The sequence below is a fragment of the Lithobates pipiens genome, unplaced genomic scaffold, assembly GCF_037356315.1.
Source record: "Lithobates pipiens isolate NorthernLeopardFrog02 unplaced genomic scaffold, aLitPip1_a1.2 Scaffold_22, whole genome shotgun sequence".
Classification (NCBI taxonomy): domain Eukaryota; kingdom Metazoa; phylum Chordata; class Amphibia; order Anura; family Ranidae; genus Lithobates; species Lithobates pipiens.
In genome coordinates this window covers 104,420,338-104,436,495 of record NW_027507784.1, presented here as the reverse complement: position 1 = coordinate 104,436,495, position 16,158 = coordinate 104,420,338, and the positions used below count along the sequence as shown (strand labels likewise).

At 40.8% G+C, this 16,158-nt stretch overlaps 1 protein-coding gene across 1 annotated transcript in view; it reads left to right on the top strand.

The window, feature by feature from the left end:
• The window catches only part of CIRSR (corepressor of RBPJ and splicing regulator), a 52,779-nt gene extending 37,304 nt beyond the window's left edge, over positions 1-15,475 (top strand). Inside the window, exons 5-6 of the mRNA XM_077448037.1 lie at positions 6-100; positions 13,796-15,475. Of these exons, the coding sequence (XP_077304163.1) occupies positions 6-100; positions 13,796-14,372 (672 nt within the window). The 3' untranslated portion in view covers positions 14,373-15,475. The remainder of the gene's footprint in view (positions 1-5; positions 101-13,795) is intronic.
• The last annotated feature ends 683 nt before the right edge of the window (positions 15,476-16,158 follow it).

Here is a 16,158-nt window from a genome sequence, read left to right as displayed (position 1 = left end):
TATAGGTCTATGTAGTCAGTGAGGCAGAGGAAGAAGATGATGACCCAGAAGTGGAATTTCTGAAATCCTTAACAACAAAACAAAAACAGAAACTTCTAAGGTATAAATACTATGAAGTGACTAAATTTATCTTGAAGTAAAAAAGAATTTACTAGATCTTGCTCCTCCTTTTTATCTCTCATCATTAATTCTAATACTGAAGTTATTGCTTCAACTTTTCCAATCTGTGAATGGGTACTGACCCATAAAAAGATTTAAATGGGACTGTATAGTGTTCTGTATAATCCAGTCAATTTTCTTTTTACTTTTGACCTTCTTGTTCTACTGCTTCCTGGACACTGGCAAACACAAAAACTGTAGGTAAGTCCAGGAAAACCCCTCCTACTACCAGCATGTCTTTCCTTTTTTTTTTTTTTTTCTTTTTTTTTTGTTCTAGGCTAACATTTTTTCCAGGCATTTCAGTTCTTTGGGGCAGGGCGTGTTCTTTTCTTCAATCAAAACTGTTCTCAACAATACTTCGAGTTTTCTCTACAATTGCAGCTATCTGGCATGGCTCACCTCAGTCTGGTTTAGTGTACTGCATGTAGATCCCTCTGTGATAAAGTGTAGGGCGAGCCTGAAAATGACCCCCGGGCACTGGGTTCCAAATGGAACACTTTCCAGACTTGGTTCTGGTAAGTTAACAGTAGAGGATTTTCTGTATTCAAATCTGCTGGCATTCAAAAAACTGTCAATGACAATCAACACTGCGCTATCCCCAGAAGTTATATACAAAAAGGAGCTGCTAACACGATCACAAGGATATACAATAGTGAATAAATTCCAAATGTTAAATTATAGTGTAGCGCTATATAAAAGAAAAAAATATATTAAAACCACTTAGTGATGTGACAATAATGTATACCGTATATACTCGAGTATAAGCCGAGATTTTCAGCCTCTTTTTTGAGGCTGAAAGTGCCCCCTCGGCTTATACTCGAGTCACCGCTGTCTGACTGCTCGATCAGCGTATCGAGCAGACAGACGGCGGACATTAAAATTCAAAAGCCGCGCCTCCTTCTCCGCCTCCGCCTGTGATAGGCGGAACACTGAATTTCCCAGCAGTCAGTGTTCCGCCTATCACGGACATCCGTTCATTCTCATACTACGGACGAGTATGAGAGGATGTCCGTGATAGGCGGAACACAGGCTGCTGGGAAATTGAGTGTTCCGCCTATCACAGGCGGAGGACGGAGGCGCAGCTTTTGAATCGTAGAATGGCCGCCGAGAAGAGCGGCGATCCATCGGCACGACACGGGACGGAGGAGGCACGGGACACCGGAAGGCACGGGACACCGGAAGGCACGGGACACCGGAAGGCACGGGACACCGGAAGGCACGGGACACCGGAAGGCACGGGACACCGGAAGGCACGGGACACCGGAAGGCACGGGACACCGGAAGGCACGGGACACCGGAGGCTCGGGACGACGGCGGCTCGGGACGGAGGCTTGGGACACAGGTAGGCTGGACACACACACAAGGCTGCACGGACACACACACACACACACACACACACACACACACACACACACACGGATGGATACACACACACACACACACACACACACGGATGGATACACACACACACACACACAGGGATGGATGGATACACACACAGGGATGGATGGACGGACACACAGGGATGGATGGATGGATGGATGGACACACACACAGGGATGGATGGATGGACACACACACAGGGATGGATGGACGGACACACACACAGGGATGGACGGACACACAGGGATGGACAGCCATGTCTCACCCTCGGCTTATACACGAGTCAATAAGTTTTCCAGTTTTTTGGGGGTAAATTGGGGGCCTCGGCTTATATTCGGGTCGGCCTATACTCGAGTATATACGGTAAGTGTCAAGATTAAATAACATTCAGTAGTGCTTCCCAGACTGCACCACACTTACATGAAATAATGAAAAAATATGATAAACCAAAGAAATCAAATATTGTGAGAAAGTCCAAAGAATTTATAATATGAAAAAATCCAAAGAATTTATGATATGAAAAAAGTCTATTATTTGATTCAAATTAAATCCAATCCACACGTGAGAGGGAAAGAGCCATCCACCTTCTTCCTATGAAGACCACATGCAGGCACCCTGTGGTATATCCATCACCAAATAGGATGTGGGCTTACCAGATAGAATGGATCCAAGCGAATATACATTCGAAGGATCAATCAGACTTCAGAATACTCTTATATAGAGTTATCCAACATGAAAGACTCTCCAGGGAATTTTCAACCAAGTACTCAAACGATGGAAAAATCTTCCGCTTTAAACTTCAACGCACATTGTAGAACTCATATAGAAAAGAAATGAGGGCCACAATAGTGTAAATCCGTTTAAAAATTTTTTTTAATAAAATAAGTAATGAACTTACATGTATCCAATGAATTAAGCGCTTATATCATATAAAAATAGAGCTGCAGTAGGAGTCCCGACGCGTTTCGTCCTCAAAAGACATCATCTGGGGTACTACTCCACTGCAGACCACTTACTTATATACTTAACATACTGATTTGGGCGAAAATTCGATCTGCCTGTGTCACCGCATGTTACTTCCGGTTTGACCTGGCATCCGGCGTGCGTTCCACGCCTCGTTGCCGTGTTATTTTATAACCGACCCCATAATTGTATATCGCCAGATAATAAAATAAAGCCTTTCATAATAAATGTCAAAACCGGCCTTATGAGCATTCTATAATGCAGAGAAGTGAGTATTTAGAAACCGTAACGCTATACACAGTACGTCACTTCCGGGTCACGGGTACCAGTGAGCTAGTTGACCAATCCGACCCACAAATTATTCCAACATCACTTCCGGTCTTCGCTGGGCTGCGACGGAATCGGATGACACTTATAGATGGTCTATGCTGACATCTTTTTCGATACAGCATAGACAAATTAGGACCATTATAAACAAGCACTGGGATGTGTTGAGGAGTGATCCGGTTCTAGGCTCTAAGTTGCCAGAACGGGCAAAGGTTCTGTTTAGGGGAGCACCCTCTTTACGGAGTTTAATTGCTCCTAATGTTATCAATCCACCTAGGCGCCCATCGTTTTTCCATAATCTAACGGGCTATTATCCCTGTAAGAAATGTATTGTGTGCCAATTTAACACCGTTGGTAGGCACAAAACAACTGAGTTCACATCAACAACAACTAATAGAACACATACTATTAAGACATTTTGTACCTGTAGTACCAGATACGTGGTATATCTAATAACTTGCCCATGTGGGAAACAATATGTGGGGAGGACCACGAGAACATTTGCAACTAGAGTAGGAGAGCATATATCCCTGATAAAAAGTAGGATTTCTAAACATACTGTCCCGAAACATTATAGGGAATGTCACAATAGTGACCCTAAAGGGACACAATTTTTGGCTATCGATAAATACACACCCCCTTGGAGGGGTGGAGCCATGACTCGTGGTGTTTCCCAGTTAGAGACCTACTGGATATACACGATTCGATCTTATGTCCCGTTTGGTTTAAATATAGAATGGGACATTAATGCGTTCATTAATGATGGGTAGGTCTAAATAAATGGCAATTGTCCTGATGGTTCTAGTTTCCAGCTGTTTGAATTTTTGGGGTTCATTTTATGTGAACAATGTTTTTTTCTGTATATTTTATTTTCTGCGTAGCTGCTATTTATGCAATGTAGTGTTTGTGGGATAGAATTCTATCTGCCTTTTGTGTCAACGCATTGGTCCTTATGTTCTTATGTATTCACTGGCATACAAGGAATTACGGTGGGTCTTATATGCACATATGTGTATTACCATGTGTATATCCATTCCTGGTAACTTCTGGGATTGAGGTTCCACTGTAATGAGTTCGTGATAAAAATCTGTTTATCCTGTAGAGTTTGACACTTCCGATAAAGCATAATTTGGCATGTAATATTTTTGCTAAATATATATGTTACGTTATTTGTGTTTTTTTACCTTTTTAATATGAGGATAGTGTATCTTTATCTATTTTTAAACAAATTTATTATTTTTTTGCCTCCTTTTTTTCTTTTTCTTTTCTCCCCTTATTTGTTTTTTGGACCCGGGATTATCATAGGTTCTGTTTGAATATGTGCGCTTCAGCGCACGTCTATTTGCGTTCCATTAGCAATTGGTAGTGGAGCGTGATTATCTGACGTTATTTTTAATGTCCGATGTATCCTTACAATAAAGTTTTAGTTCATGAAATGTGCGCTCCGGCGCACGTCTATTTGCGTTCCATTGTTGGCTGGCGTTGGGGCGTTTCTATCCACATTGCTTCCGGGATCTGACGCATCCCCACGTGGGAGCTCTGGAGGTGTGGTGGGTCTCAGCCTCTGTCTGGTCGACATCACTTCCGTCGCAGCCCAGCGAAGACCGGAAGTGATGTTGGAATAATTTGTGGGTCGGCCCTTTGATTGGTCAACTAGCTCACTGGTACCCGTGACCCGGAAGTGACGTACTGTGTATAGCGTTACGGTTTCTAAATACTCACTTCTCTGCATTATAGAATGCTCATAAGGCCGGTTTTGACATTTATTATGAAAGGCTTTATTTTATTATCTGGCGATATACAATTATGGGGTCGGTTATAAAATAACACGGCAACGAGGCGTGGAACGCACGCCGGATGCCAGGTCAAACCGGAAGTAACATGCGGTGACACAGGCAGATCGAATTTTCGCCCAAATCAGTATGTTAAGTATATAAGTAAGTGGTCTGCAGTGGAGTAGTACCCCAGATGATGTCTTTTGAGGACGAAACGCGTCGGGACTCCTACTGCAGCTCTATTTTTATATGATATAAGCGCTTAATTCATTGGATACATGTAAGTTCATTACTTATTTTATTAAAAAAAATTTTTAAACGGATTTACACTATTGTGGCCCTCATTTCTTTTCTATATGAGTTCTACAATGTGCGTTGAAGTTTAAAGCGGAAGATTTTTCCATCGTTTGAGTACTTGGTTGAAAATTCCCTGGAGAGTCTTTCATGTTGGATAACTCTATATAAGAGTATTCTGAAGTCTGATTGATCCTTCGAATGTATATTCGCTTGGATCCATTCTATCTGGTAAGCCCACATCCTATTTGGTGATGGATATACCACAGGGTGCCTGCATGTGGTCTTCATAGGAAGAAGGTGGATGGCTCTTTCCCTCTCACGTGTGGATTGGATTTAATTTGAATCAAATAATAGACTTTTTTCATATCATAAATTCTTTGGATTTTTTCATATTATAAATTCTTTGGACTTTCTCACAATATTTGATTTCTTTGGTTTATCATATTTTTTCATTATTTCATGTAAGTGTGGTGCAGTCTGGGAAGCACTACTGAATGTTATTTAATCTTGACACTTATACATTATTGTCACATCACTAAGTGGTTTTAATATATTTTTTTCTTTTATATAGCGCTACACTATAATTTAACATAAAAAATCTGCTGGCATTGCCTTAACACTTGCCCTGTCTTTGAAAACCTCACTGAGAAGCCCGGCCAGGTTGAGCACCGGGTGCTACGTCTTTGCATATTATTCCCCATTTTTTCCATGGTAGGATGCTTATAGTTAATTTTGCCCTCTGCTCTCTCCTGGTCTGAGTCCTCTTTATGGTTCAGTCAGATGTGTCTGAGTCTGCCATTTTAGCTGAGGTTTTCACCAAGTCTTTCACTCAAATCACCATCTTTTATGCTGACTATACTTGTACAAGTATGTTTCCATACCCTTTCCAACAGATTCTATATCTGGTTTGGTCCATGACCCTAGCAGCTTCTGAACTATCAGCTGTAGAGACTGATTTTGTGGCACTTAAACGCAAAGTTCACCTTTTTTTGTTCACCTTTTTTTGTTCACCTTTTTTTGTTCACCTTTTTTTGTTCACCTTTTTTTGTTCACCTTTTTTTGTTCACCTTTTTTTGTTCACCTTTTTTTGTTCACCTTTTTTTGTTCACCTTTTTTTGTTCACCTTTTTTTGTTCACCTTTTTTTGTTCACACCTTTGCAGAAATCACAAAGCTTTCCATTTATTCTACACATGCTTAACCCACTGTACTCATGGCTGATTAAAGGACTTCTCCATTACTTCTGCCTTACTTCCTGGACAGACTTTGTCATGACACAGGAAGGAGTTGACCAGCTGTCCTAATTAGCACGCACTCTGCACCATCTATCTTCCTACCTACCACCCATTTCCAGGTAAAGAAGCCACCTCTGTGCTTTTTTCATGATATTGCTGGGCCTGAGTCCTTCAAAGGAATTCCCATTTCCCTTTTCCACTCCAAAAGAATGCTGCAACAACATTCTCTGGTCATGGGACTGATCTCTGGATGGACAGTTTTGGTTGACAGTGAAGACAAGGTTGTGGAGAGGGTCTATTGTAAGGTCACCTTACAGATTTTCTATAAAGGTGAACTTAATTGTGCAAAGGTTGTACAGTCAGATTGCAACATGTATAATGAGCTACAGACTGATCAAATAAAATGATGATTATCTGGTGATCTCCTTTGGGCTTCAGCATTATTATTCATAATGGCCACATTCAGCTCTTGATTGCCTCCTTTTGATTTTGGCAATTTTTATATTTCACAAAAACAATGCCAAGACTAAGTTGCTTCATTTTTTCTTTATTTTTATTTTTTCTTTATTTCAAGTTGTTGTAATCCTCCGGCATCAAATATGAACAAAGCAGATCCTACTATAGTGTATACTTGTCTCAGTTAGGAGCACCAAGTGTAATTTCTGCCTTGTCCCTTTGCTATCAGCAGTAATAATTTCTGATAAGTTTTCTTGACATCAAAAGAAAAAATGTGATGGAGAAGGATCTCTAGCATTCAGTCTTTGATTGACAGCATCGGCTCTGTTCCTGTGTGCTGGGGGAGGGGGGTGTCCCCTTCCCTTCCTTTCCCTTCCTTTCCCTTCCCTCAGCTCTCATAGCTCTCTGCTGCCATAACCACCATATATAACGTCAAAGTCATGATATGTGTGTGTTTATATACAGCGGGCTGAAGAAGTGATTAAATAAGGAAATCGGAGGACCAGTAAAACGATCATAAAATTGCTTGTTTTTTCTTGACGCTGACAATAGCAGCTTTGGTATTTCTCTCATGGCAGGTTCCATGCAGACAGATGTAAAAGTTTCCCTTTATTCCACATGCATTTTTGCTGACGTTATCTATCCAATTGAGACACAGATCACTGTAAAAGCATGCAAGAGGAGTGAGGGAGGAAGTGCCTGTGCCAGTTTTGTATTGTAGATTGTGACCCTATTGGGGGGATTCCACTTACTTCCTGTGTGTTTCACCATCACAGGAAACCAGAGGTAATGTCTCCAAGCAAGCCTTTATGTATCTCATTATTTATTCCCCTTCTTTAAATCAGTTCAGTCTATTACAAGTTAAAATGCAATGTTTTTTTCTGTAAAAATATTGAGGAATTCCTGGAGAGAATGAATGCTGTGAGCAGAACTCTGAAAAGATTGTCACTATTTTCTCCAGTCATGTATAATTTGTTTGGATACCCTCAAACAAAACACATTTCATTCTTTAGTTAGAATAAAACTATATGTGCATCTTATCCAATCTGACCCGTTCCACATGGGTGTCCTTATTAAATAGTTTCATGCGCTTGTTCTGTACTGTGGCAGACAAATATAAAGTCTTATTTAACAGCGTGATCCTTGCGTTTGTGAAGTGGCAATGTATACTGTAATTGGCTCGTCCATTGAGGGGAAAATATTCAGCCATGCCTAGAATGAGGGGAATTATAGGATTTAGACACAGAGTTGTTGAATAGTTTCTCTATTGGTTAACTTTGTATTGACAGCAGGGATGCTGGGATTACACAAAACAATGGTGGGTGTTTACGTAAATTACACGTACAGATTTTTTTAATGGAATATATAACTAGTTTAGGCCATAAGCCAAGTAATATTTTTATGCTGTGAATTTATTTCTTGGACAATGAAGTCCCCGTAAGCTTCTTTCTTTTTTTATTTTATTTTATTTTATTATGTAGGCACATGAAATGAGAAATACTACATATGTTATTCAACATGACTGATGTGGCAGATCATTTAAGCTAGTAAACCAGCGATGCTTAGTGCAGCCACATCAGTTGGTTCAATGATTGGTATCTTGGGTCTTGTTAGTTTGCACTGAGCAATGCTACCGATCACTCATTGTGTTCATTCGAAAAGGAAGGGGCTGTTAAATGACATATTTACTGGCCCCTTTCTTGCTCTCCATCCTGAAGCATCCCCTGCAGCAGCTGGTGGAAGAGGAGGGAAGCTGGCAGCGCTGCAGGGAATAATAATATTGGCTTGTATTGTTGCAACGGACATGAATATTAAGACTTCAAGCTGGGTCTGCAACCCGCCAATGGCATCTATCCATCAGTCGTTGATAGGTAGACTGCAATCCTTTGCCGACCCACAGAACTTGGACAGGAGTGGCATTTACTAGTACCAATCCCCTTGCAGCAGCTGAGTGCTGTGGTGGGGGGGAGGGGGAGGGAGGAGAAGCATGTAAAGCCCATACCTTGGTCTGTTTCCAAGATATTCTATACTGCAGACCCCCCATGACAGTAGTCGTAGTTGGCAGGGCAATCTACATCTATTCTGTAGCACAGAAATTGTGCCTGACTACAACCCCCTAAAAGTCACCAGTCATCTGGTGGGCTGGCTGTTGGAAGATTCCAGCAATTTGAGCAAGCTTTTGTGTGTCTGTATGGGCAGTGGTTCGTGAGCAGAGATGCCAATGGAGTAGGCCCTACTGAGTTGAATTGGCATGCAGACTTTTGCTCGTAATGCCCACATGTAATATATTGATGTGCTTTTTAATAAATAAGAATGCTGCACTTAAACTTCTTACAGTGGTAGGAAAATTACAAATATGCACACAGCACACATGCACAAATCTAAACTTCCTAGCAAATGAGAATTGACAATGGTTTGTATGCTATAGGGATACTCTAAAAAGTCAATATAGGCATTCATGATTTCTGTATTCCACTAGGTCATCCCCAGATGTGACGTTCTTTCTGGCATAATCTTTGGGCTCATGGTGTCAACTTTAGTATACCCAGTTCTTCTGTCTCTTTTAGCCAAATCCGCTTCCACTAGTATGCGCCTACTCCTCTTTCACTAGATTGTAGAGGAAGTTAATCATCCAAGCACTTTTAAAGTTATGGTTAAATATGTTCCTTAGCCTATGACTGCTGCATACACAGGTTTTCATTTGAAATCCCTCAGATCCTCCTTGTATTATTGAAGGCAAAATTGCATTCTTTACCAGCCTTACCCTTTTAAATTCTATTTGCCATAAAAGGTACCCTATTAAATACTTCAGACCCTACATGTCTATTTATCCTTATGATTAGGTGAAACAAAAAAAAAAAGCTCTCCCCTCAAGGTAAAGGCATAATGTGCTAGTATGCATCACATACCAGCACATTATGAAGGACTTACCTTGAAATAAAGCCCTCCAGCAGCGCACTGTCACCGCTGCAGAGGCTTCTATCTTTACCCAGTCTTCCTTTCCATGTTCATGGGCTGCGCCCGCTTAAAGAGCCTGGGCTGCGATGACGTCACGGACATGGCACAGAGCTCTGAGGGAGTGGGTATGCCATTCCTTTAACCACTTCCAGACCGCCTCACACCAAAAGTCCTAACTTTGAAGAGGAATATCTTTGTTATGGCAGCAGCTAGCTGCCATAACCCTGATATCCTCCTCTTCGGCCAGCGGATTTGCCGCAAGATCACTTTTATCAGCGGCGGGAGAGCTCCGCCCCCGTGCTCTGGTGCCCTCCGCCGCTTACCGAAGCCGTCGGCAGCGGCAGTCGGATCCTCTCGCTTCAGTGACATGAAGAGTGGGGGGAAGATGGCCCCCACAGTCTCTATACCATTGCAGGGACAGAAGTGACATCACAACGTCACTTCCGCATATAGCTCTTAAAGGGCCGTTTTTTGTTTTTTTTTTTGCATCTTAGTGTAAATATGAGATCCGAGTTCTTTTTGACCCCAGAGCTCCTATTTAAGAGCTTCTGTCATGCTTTTTCTATTACAAGGGATGTTTACATTCCTTGTAATAGGAATAAAAGTGACGCTTTTATATTTATTTTATTTTTTTTATTATTAAAGAGCAGTGTAAAAAGAAAAGGTAAAATAAATGAGAAAAAAAATTTAAAAATTTTAACCGCGTCCCATCCCACCGAGTTTGCGTGCAGAAGCGAACTCATATGTGAGTAGCACCCACCTATGAAAATGGTGTTCAAACCACACATGTCAGGTATCGCCATGATCGGTAGAGCGAGAGCACTAATGCTAGCCCTAGACCTCCACTGTAACTCAAAACATGTAACATGTAGAATTATTTTAAACGTCGCCTATGGAGATTTTTAAGGGTAAAATTTTGTCACCAATGAGCGTGCGCAATTTTAAAGCGTGACATGTTTGGTATCAATTTACTCGGCATAACATCTTTCACAATATTAAAAATAATTGAGCTAACTTTACTGTTGTCTTATTTCTAAATCGTACATCATGGGACACAGAGCCATAGTAGTTACTATGTGGGTTATATAGGCCACCTTTAGGTGATTGACGCTGGCACACCCTAAACAGGAAGTTTGACTCCCTATATAACCCCTGCCCCTACAGGGAGTACCTCAGTTTTTTCGCCAATGTCTTAAGTGTTGGTCCCTTCACCCCAAAATCTTTCTGCCTATATGCCAAAGATGGCGGATTCCGGACATAGATCTGTTTGCATCCAGGTTCAACAAAAAAGTCAACAACTTTGTGTTAAGAACAAGGGATCTACTCGCATATGGAACAGATACGTTGGTGACCTCGTGAGATCAGTTCTCAGTGATTTATGCATTCCCTTCTGTTCTGATGCTACCACAACTTCTTTGCAGAATCAAGCAGGAAAAGAAGTCGGTGGTTCTTGTGGGGCCCAGAAGAGCTTGGTATGCAGAGATCATAGGGATGGCGGTAGGGGACCCATGGACCCTTCCACCACATCCACACCTGTTCTCGCAGGGACCAGTATTCCATCCTATCTTATAAACACTATATTTAATGGGTTTAGCTATTGAAACACAGATTCTGAAGAATCATTGGCTTTCAGGCTCAGTGATATCTACCTTGATTAATACAAGGTAGCCAGCTTCCAGAGTCAGTTATTCTAGAGTCTGGAAGGTATATCTTTCCTGGTGTGAGTCCATGGGTTGGCAACTTAGACGGTATATTCCTTCCCTTTCTGTAAATAGGATTAAAAATGAAGCTGGCCTTGAGTACCATCAAGGGCCAGGTCTCAGCCTTATCAGTATTGTTCCAACAACCACTTGCTTCGCATTCCCTGGTCCATAGTTTTATACAGGGAGTGGCACGGCTTAATGCGCCGGTTAGGTCACCCTTAAAACCTTGGAACTTGAATTTGGTTTTGTTAGGTTTACAAAGACAGCCTTTTGGGCCGATACGACATACTCCCTTGACCATTTGAGAAGGAAGTTGGTTTTTCTGGTTGCCATAGCTTTTGCTAGAAGGGTATCGGAATTGGCAGCTCTTTCTTGTAAATAGCCATATTTAATTATTCAGAAGGATAAGGTGGTATTGTATCCTTAGCCTAGCTTTTTGCCGAAGGTGGTTTCAGGTTTTCATCTAAACCAGGATATTGTTCTACCTTCATTTTTTCCAGAACCCTGTTCTGTGGAAGAAGGAGCGCTACATTCTCTTGATGTAGTGAGAGTAGTCAAAATCTATTTGAAGACTACTACTCAGATAAAAAAAAAAAAAAATGCATGTTTTTGTTTGTGTTGCCTGAAGGTCCTAGAGAAGGACAGACAGAGTCGAAATCTACTATTTCTAAGTGAATCCGGCAAGTAATTATTCAAGCTTATGGTTTGAAGGGATGGTTCCACCTTTTCAAATCAAAGCGCACTCCACCTGTTAGTGCTTCATGGGCAGAGCATCACCAAGCCTCCATGGCTCAAATCTGCAAGGCCGCAACTTGGTTTTCAGTCCATACGTTCACCAGATTCTATCAGGTGGATGTAAGAAGGCATGAGGCTATTTGGGCGCAGTGTACCGCAGGCAGCAGTATAGGTCCTCGCCCTACTTTTGTTGTGTCTCCCTCCCCTCAGTTGGCATTGCTCTGGGACATCCCACATAGTAACTACTATGGCTCTGCGTCCCGTGATGTACGATTAACAAAATAGGATTTTTATAACAGCTTAACTGTAAAAGCCTTTTCTTTGAAGTACATCACAGGACACAGGTCCCTCCCCTCTTTTTAGGTATACACGTGCATTGCTTTGCTTTTATATAGGGAATTGAACTTCCTGTTTAAGGTGTGCCAGTGTCCATCACCTAAAGGTGGCTTATATAACCCACATAGTAACTACTATGGCTCTGTGTCCCGTGTTGTACTTCAAAGAAAATTTTACAGGTAAGCTGTTATAAAAATCCATTTTTTTTTTTATTATTCCAAAAAGTGTATTTTTTTTTCCAAAAAAGTGACCTTGTAAGATCGCTGCATAAATACAGTGTGATAAAGTATTGCAACGACCACCATTTTATTCTCTAGGTGTTGGGGGAAAAAATGTATAATGTTTGCGGGTTCTAAGTAATATTTTCCAGTAAAAAAAAGAAAAAAAGTTTAACTTCTAAACAAAAAATCTCAGAAAGAGGCTTTGAGCGCATGGCATCGCCAGCTGCCAGAGTATCTCCTAAACGGCACACATTTAGGGGATATTCATTCAACCTAATGTTACATTTCATTATAAGCTTACCTGTAGGTAAAAATCACAATGCAGAGTTTCCTTCAGCTTTCCCTTTGAAATGCCCATTGCCTTTCACATGTCTGTTTACCATTTTAATTACACAACTTGCATCATACAACCCTTGCATAGTTGTAAACAAGTTGGTGTTTAGCTTCCCATTACAAACACATTTCTATTTCTTATTAAATTAAGACGTTTGCCTTTTTGATAGGAATTGCAAGATAAGTATGGAAATTCTGGTTATATCACTTCTGAGGATGTAAATGCACCCATTACCAAACTTTTATATAGAATTATCTCAAAGGGTCAAGCTTATTGTTGACCTTTATCAGTTTAAGCTGGGTGCAGTGTTTGACCAGAACTCCTCCACCAGAACAATGGAAGGAGCTAAAAATGTGTACATTGCCCATCGGATCTACATTTAACCCAATATACACCAAAAGTCTCTTGTTCCCATTTTGTATTAGAGGGCAGCATGTGCAAACATTGTTCCAATGGCATTTGTCTGACAAATGTTCACACAAGAAAGCTGATGTTTACTCCTATCTATATCTATCATAACACCCATGTGAAGTATGTGGCATGGAGATATGGTGATGACAGCTTTCCTGCTGAGGTAGGGTTTAGATGTCACTGGAGGCCATTCAGCCTGGAAGTCAGCAAGCTGCCAAAGGTTTTAGTGTAATTTGCAGAACACACTGAGTCACACACTGTATAAAGAGATCAGTGATGCTGCATTACCATGATGGGTGCACCCTAAACCACTTGGGGAGGGTTAAAAGTTGAGTCTGCAGTTGGACTTTAAGCTGAGTGTAAGGGTCCATGGGCAAACAGTATGAAACTCCTACCAAATTGAAGGAGATAGTGCTCCAGCCTAAACTAGCCATTCACAAAATTTGTGTTACCTTACAAGCTGCATCTTGGTTTGACTTTTTTGTTATTTTATTCCTGTTCCAGAAAACTAGATCGGCTTGAAAAGAAGAAGAAGGACAAGAAAAGGAAGCTAAAAAAGAAGAAAAGCAAAAGTAAGCAGAAGAAGCACAAGACCAGCAGCTCCTCCAGCGGGTCCTCTAGCAGTAGTGACAGCTCCTCTGAGAGTGAGGATGAGAAAAGACATCGGAAACAGTCCAAAAAAACAAAGCATGCCAAGGAATCTGATGACAACAATAGTGACTGTGAAAAAAAAACAGTGACACATAAGAGCAGAAGAGAAGATGAACCTTCATCTAGCCAGAGAAAAGATTATAGTGGTCGGGAGGAAAATCACAACCTCAAAACTGAAAACCAAAGGTCCCAAAAAGAAAAACATGAACATCACAGGGCAGGGGAACATAGCCGGTCACATGAAAGACATGACAGACCTGAGAAAAGCCATAGATCAGAGAAATCTAGATCTAAGCGAAGCCCAAGTAATGATCGATCCAGAAGCAACAGGCATACTAGCAGAAGTCCAAACAGATATGACCATCGAGACAGGAAGAAGTATGACTCTGAGAAGAGGCGCAGAGAGTTGAGGAGCAGAAGCCAAGACTGAAAAAGTAGGAGCCCTGAAAGAGATCAGACTTTTGTCTAATGCAATAAAATTTTACTGTTTTATGTTTTTTTTATTTTTTATTTTTTTTACCCGACAATGTAAGAGGGAGAGAATTTAATTGGATCAGTAATGCAACACAGAGATTATCTTGTATAAGCATTCAACAAGAGGGGCTTATCGCCTCCTACAGTAGAAAATGTTGGTTAGTACTCCATTTTGGTTGGTGCAAATTTTTTTTTTTTTGTTTTTTTTTTAACCCTGGTTTTCTTGTTAATCTAAATTTGCTTTTGAAAGGGCAACTATATTTTAAAAATGATCCTTGACATAGGGGAACTGTATGCTGCTAGTGTGTTTTTGAAACATTTTAAACTTCCACTGCGTGGCATCGAGAGGCTTCATGTGCTCCTGCATTAAAAGGTGTGTGTGCGCGCGCACGCACGCTGAGGGAGAAGAATAATGGACAGGCTCTTTGTCAGGCCACCTTTATAGTGAATTATATCCTACCTGATACAAACTCCGTCCTACCCCCTTCAAACTAACGCAGCAATGCTGAAGAATCTTCTCTGGCCCACTATCAGCTGGACAGCTGAATGAAATTGATTATTTTATATAATGTCAAATTTTGTCGTTTGGCAGCATAGAGGCTTCCTACTGGATGGAAAAATGTTTGTGTAAAAGAAAACTGGGAATACCTTGTAAAAAGTCCTCAGGTCCATAGAACAAGCACCTCTCAAGCTTGAATTGGCGTAAACTCTGTGGGATCTTCATAACCCAACAACTTTTTATAGAAATCTCATATCTCTTGTAGATTTCATGATTAATCTCTGCTGCCTCTCCCCCCACCTGTATCTTACTATTGACCAGGAAGTCTGCCCTTTGCATTTTGTTTCCAATAAGTTAGCACAGGAGGTGGGAGGAATTGACTCAGAGAAGGTTTGATTAATTTTCTGCTTCCAAAATGGCTATGTTCAAGCTATCTCACCAATTTTCTATAGGACAAAATTACCTGATTTTTTTTTTTTTTTTCTTTTTAGCAAAGCCAACTCCTCTGGTTTAAAATGTTAAGCTTGCCCACTCTCCAGGAAATAAATGTTATAAAGAAATGATGTGTCTTTGTTAGTAAAAAAAAAAAAAAAAAACGCAAAATGTATAAATGCTAGTTGCCTAGCTATCAATCAGGGGTTCTGACCTTTTTATCTGCATTCTTGTTACTTGTCCGTAGCTCAAAGTATTGCAGTCATGTGAGCAGCACAACATCCAGGCAGACAAAAAGATCAGCAATTTCTAGCCATTTGTTTCTCTTTGCACCAATTTGATTTAAAATGTCTAGAACCGCCATTAAACTTTTTCACTGGCCATATGGGGCTTTGTCCAGCAGATTTACTCACCTACTATCCTAGGCTTTTTTTTTGTTTTTGTCCTAGAGACCAATGTCACAGGAACAGAAAGTAAGGAGACATATAACATTTAAGAGTTGGCACTAGAACAGACGTAGTGCAGAAATTTTCCAATGGAGAAACCTGTTGGCTGACCAATGTCCAAAAATGTGATTTCCTGCCATTTTGGAAGCCTTTTACTTTCACTTCCTGGTGTAGCTTCTCCAATGGATGCAGACATCAAAAAAGAAAACCTCACTATCGATCTCTGTCGCTCACTAAAGTTTTTTGATACACTTTAAAATGAGCAGAACAAGAAATTAAAAGCTAAAGCTAATAAACTCAAATGCTAACTGTACCCAAGACCATATTACCTTGTTGAGTGTTGAAAGTATCAATCAACCCTGTGC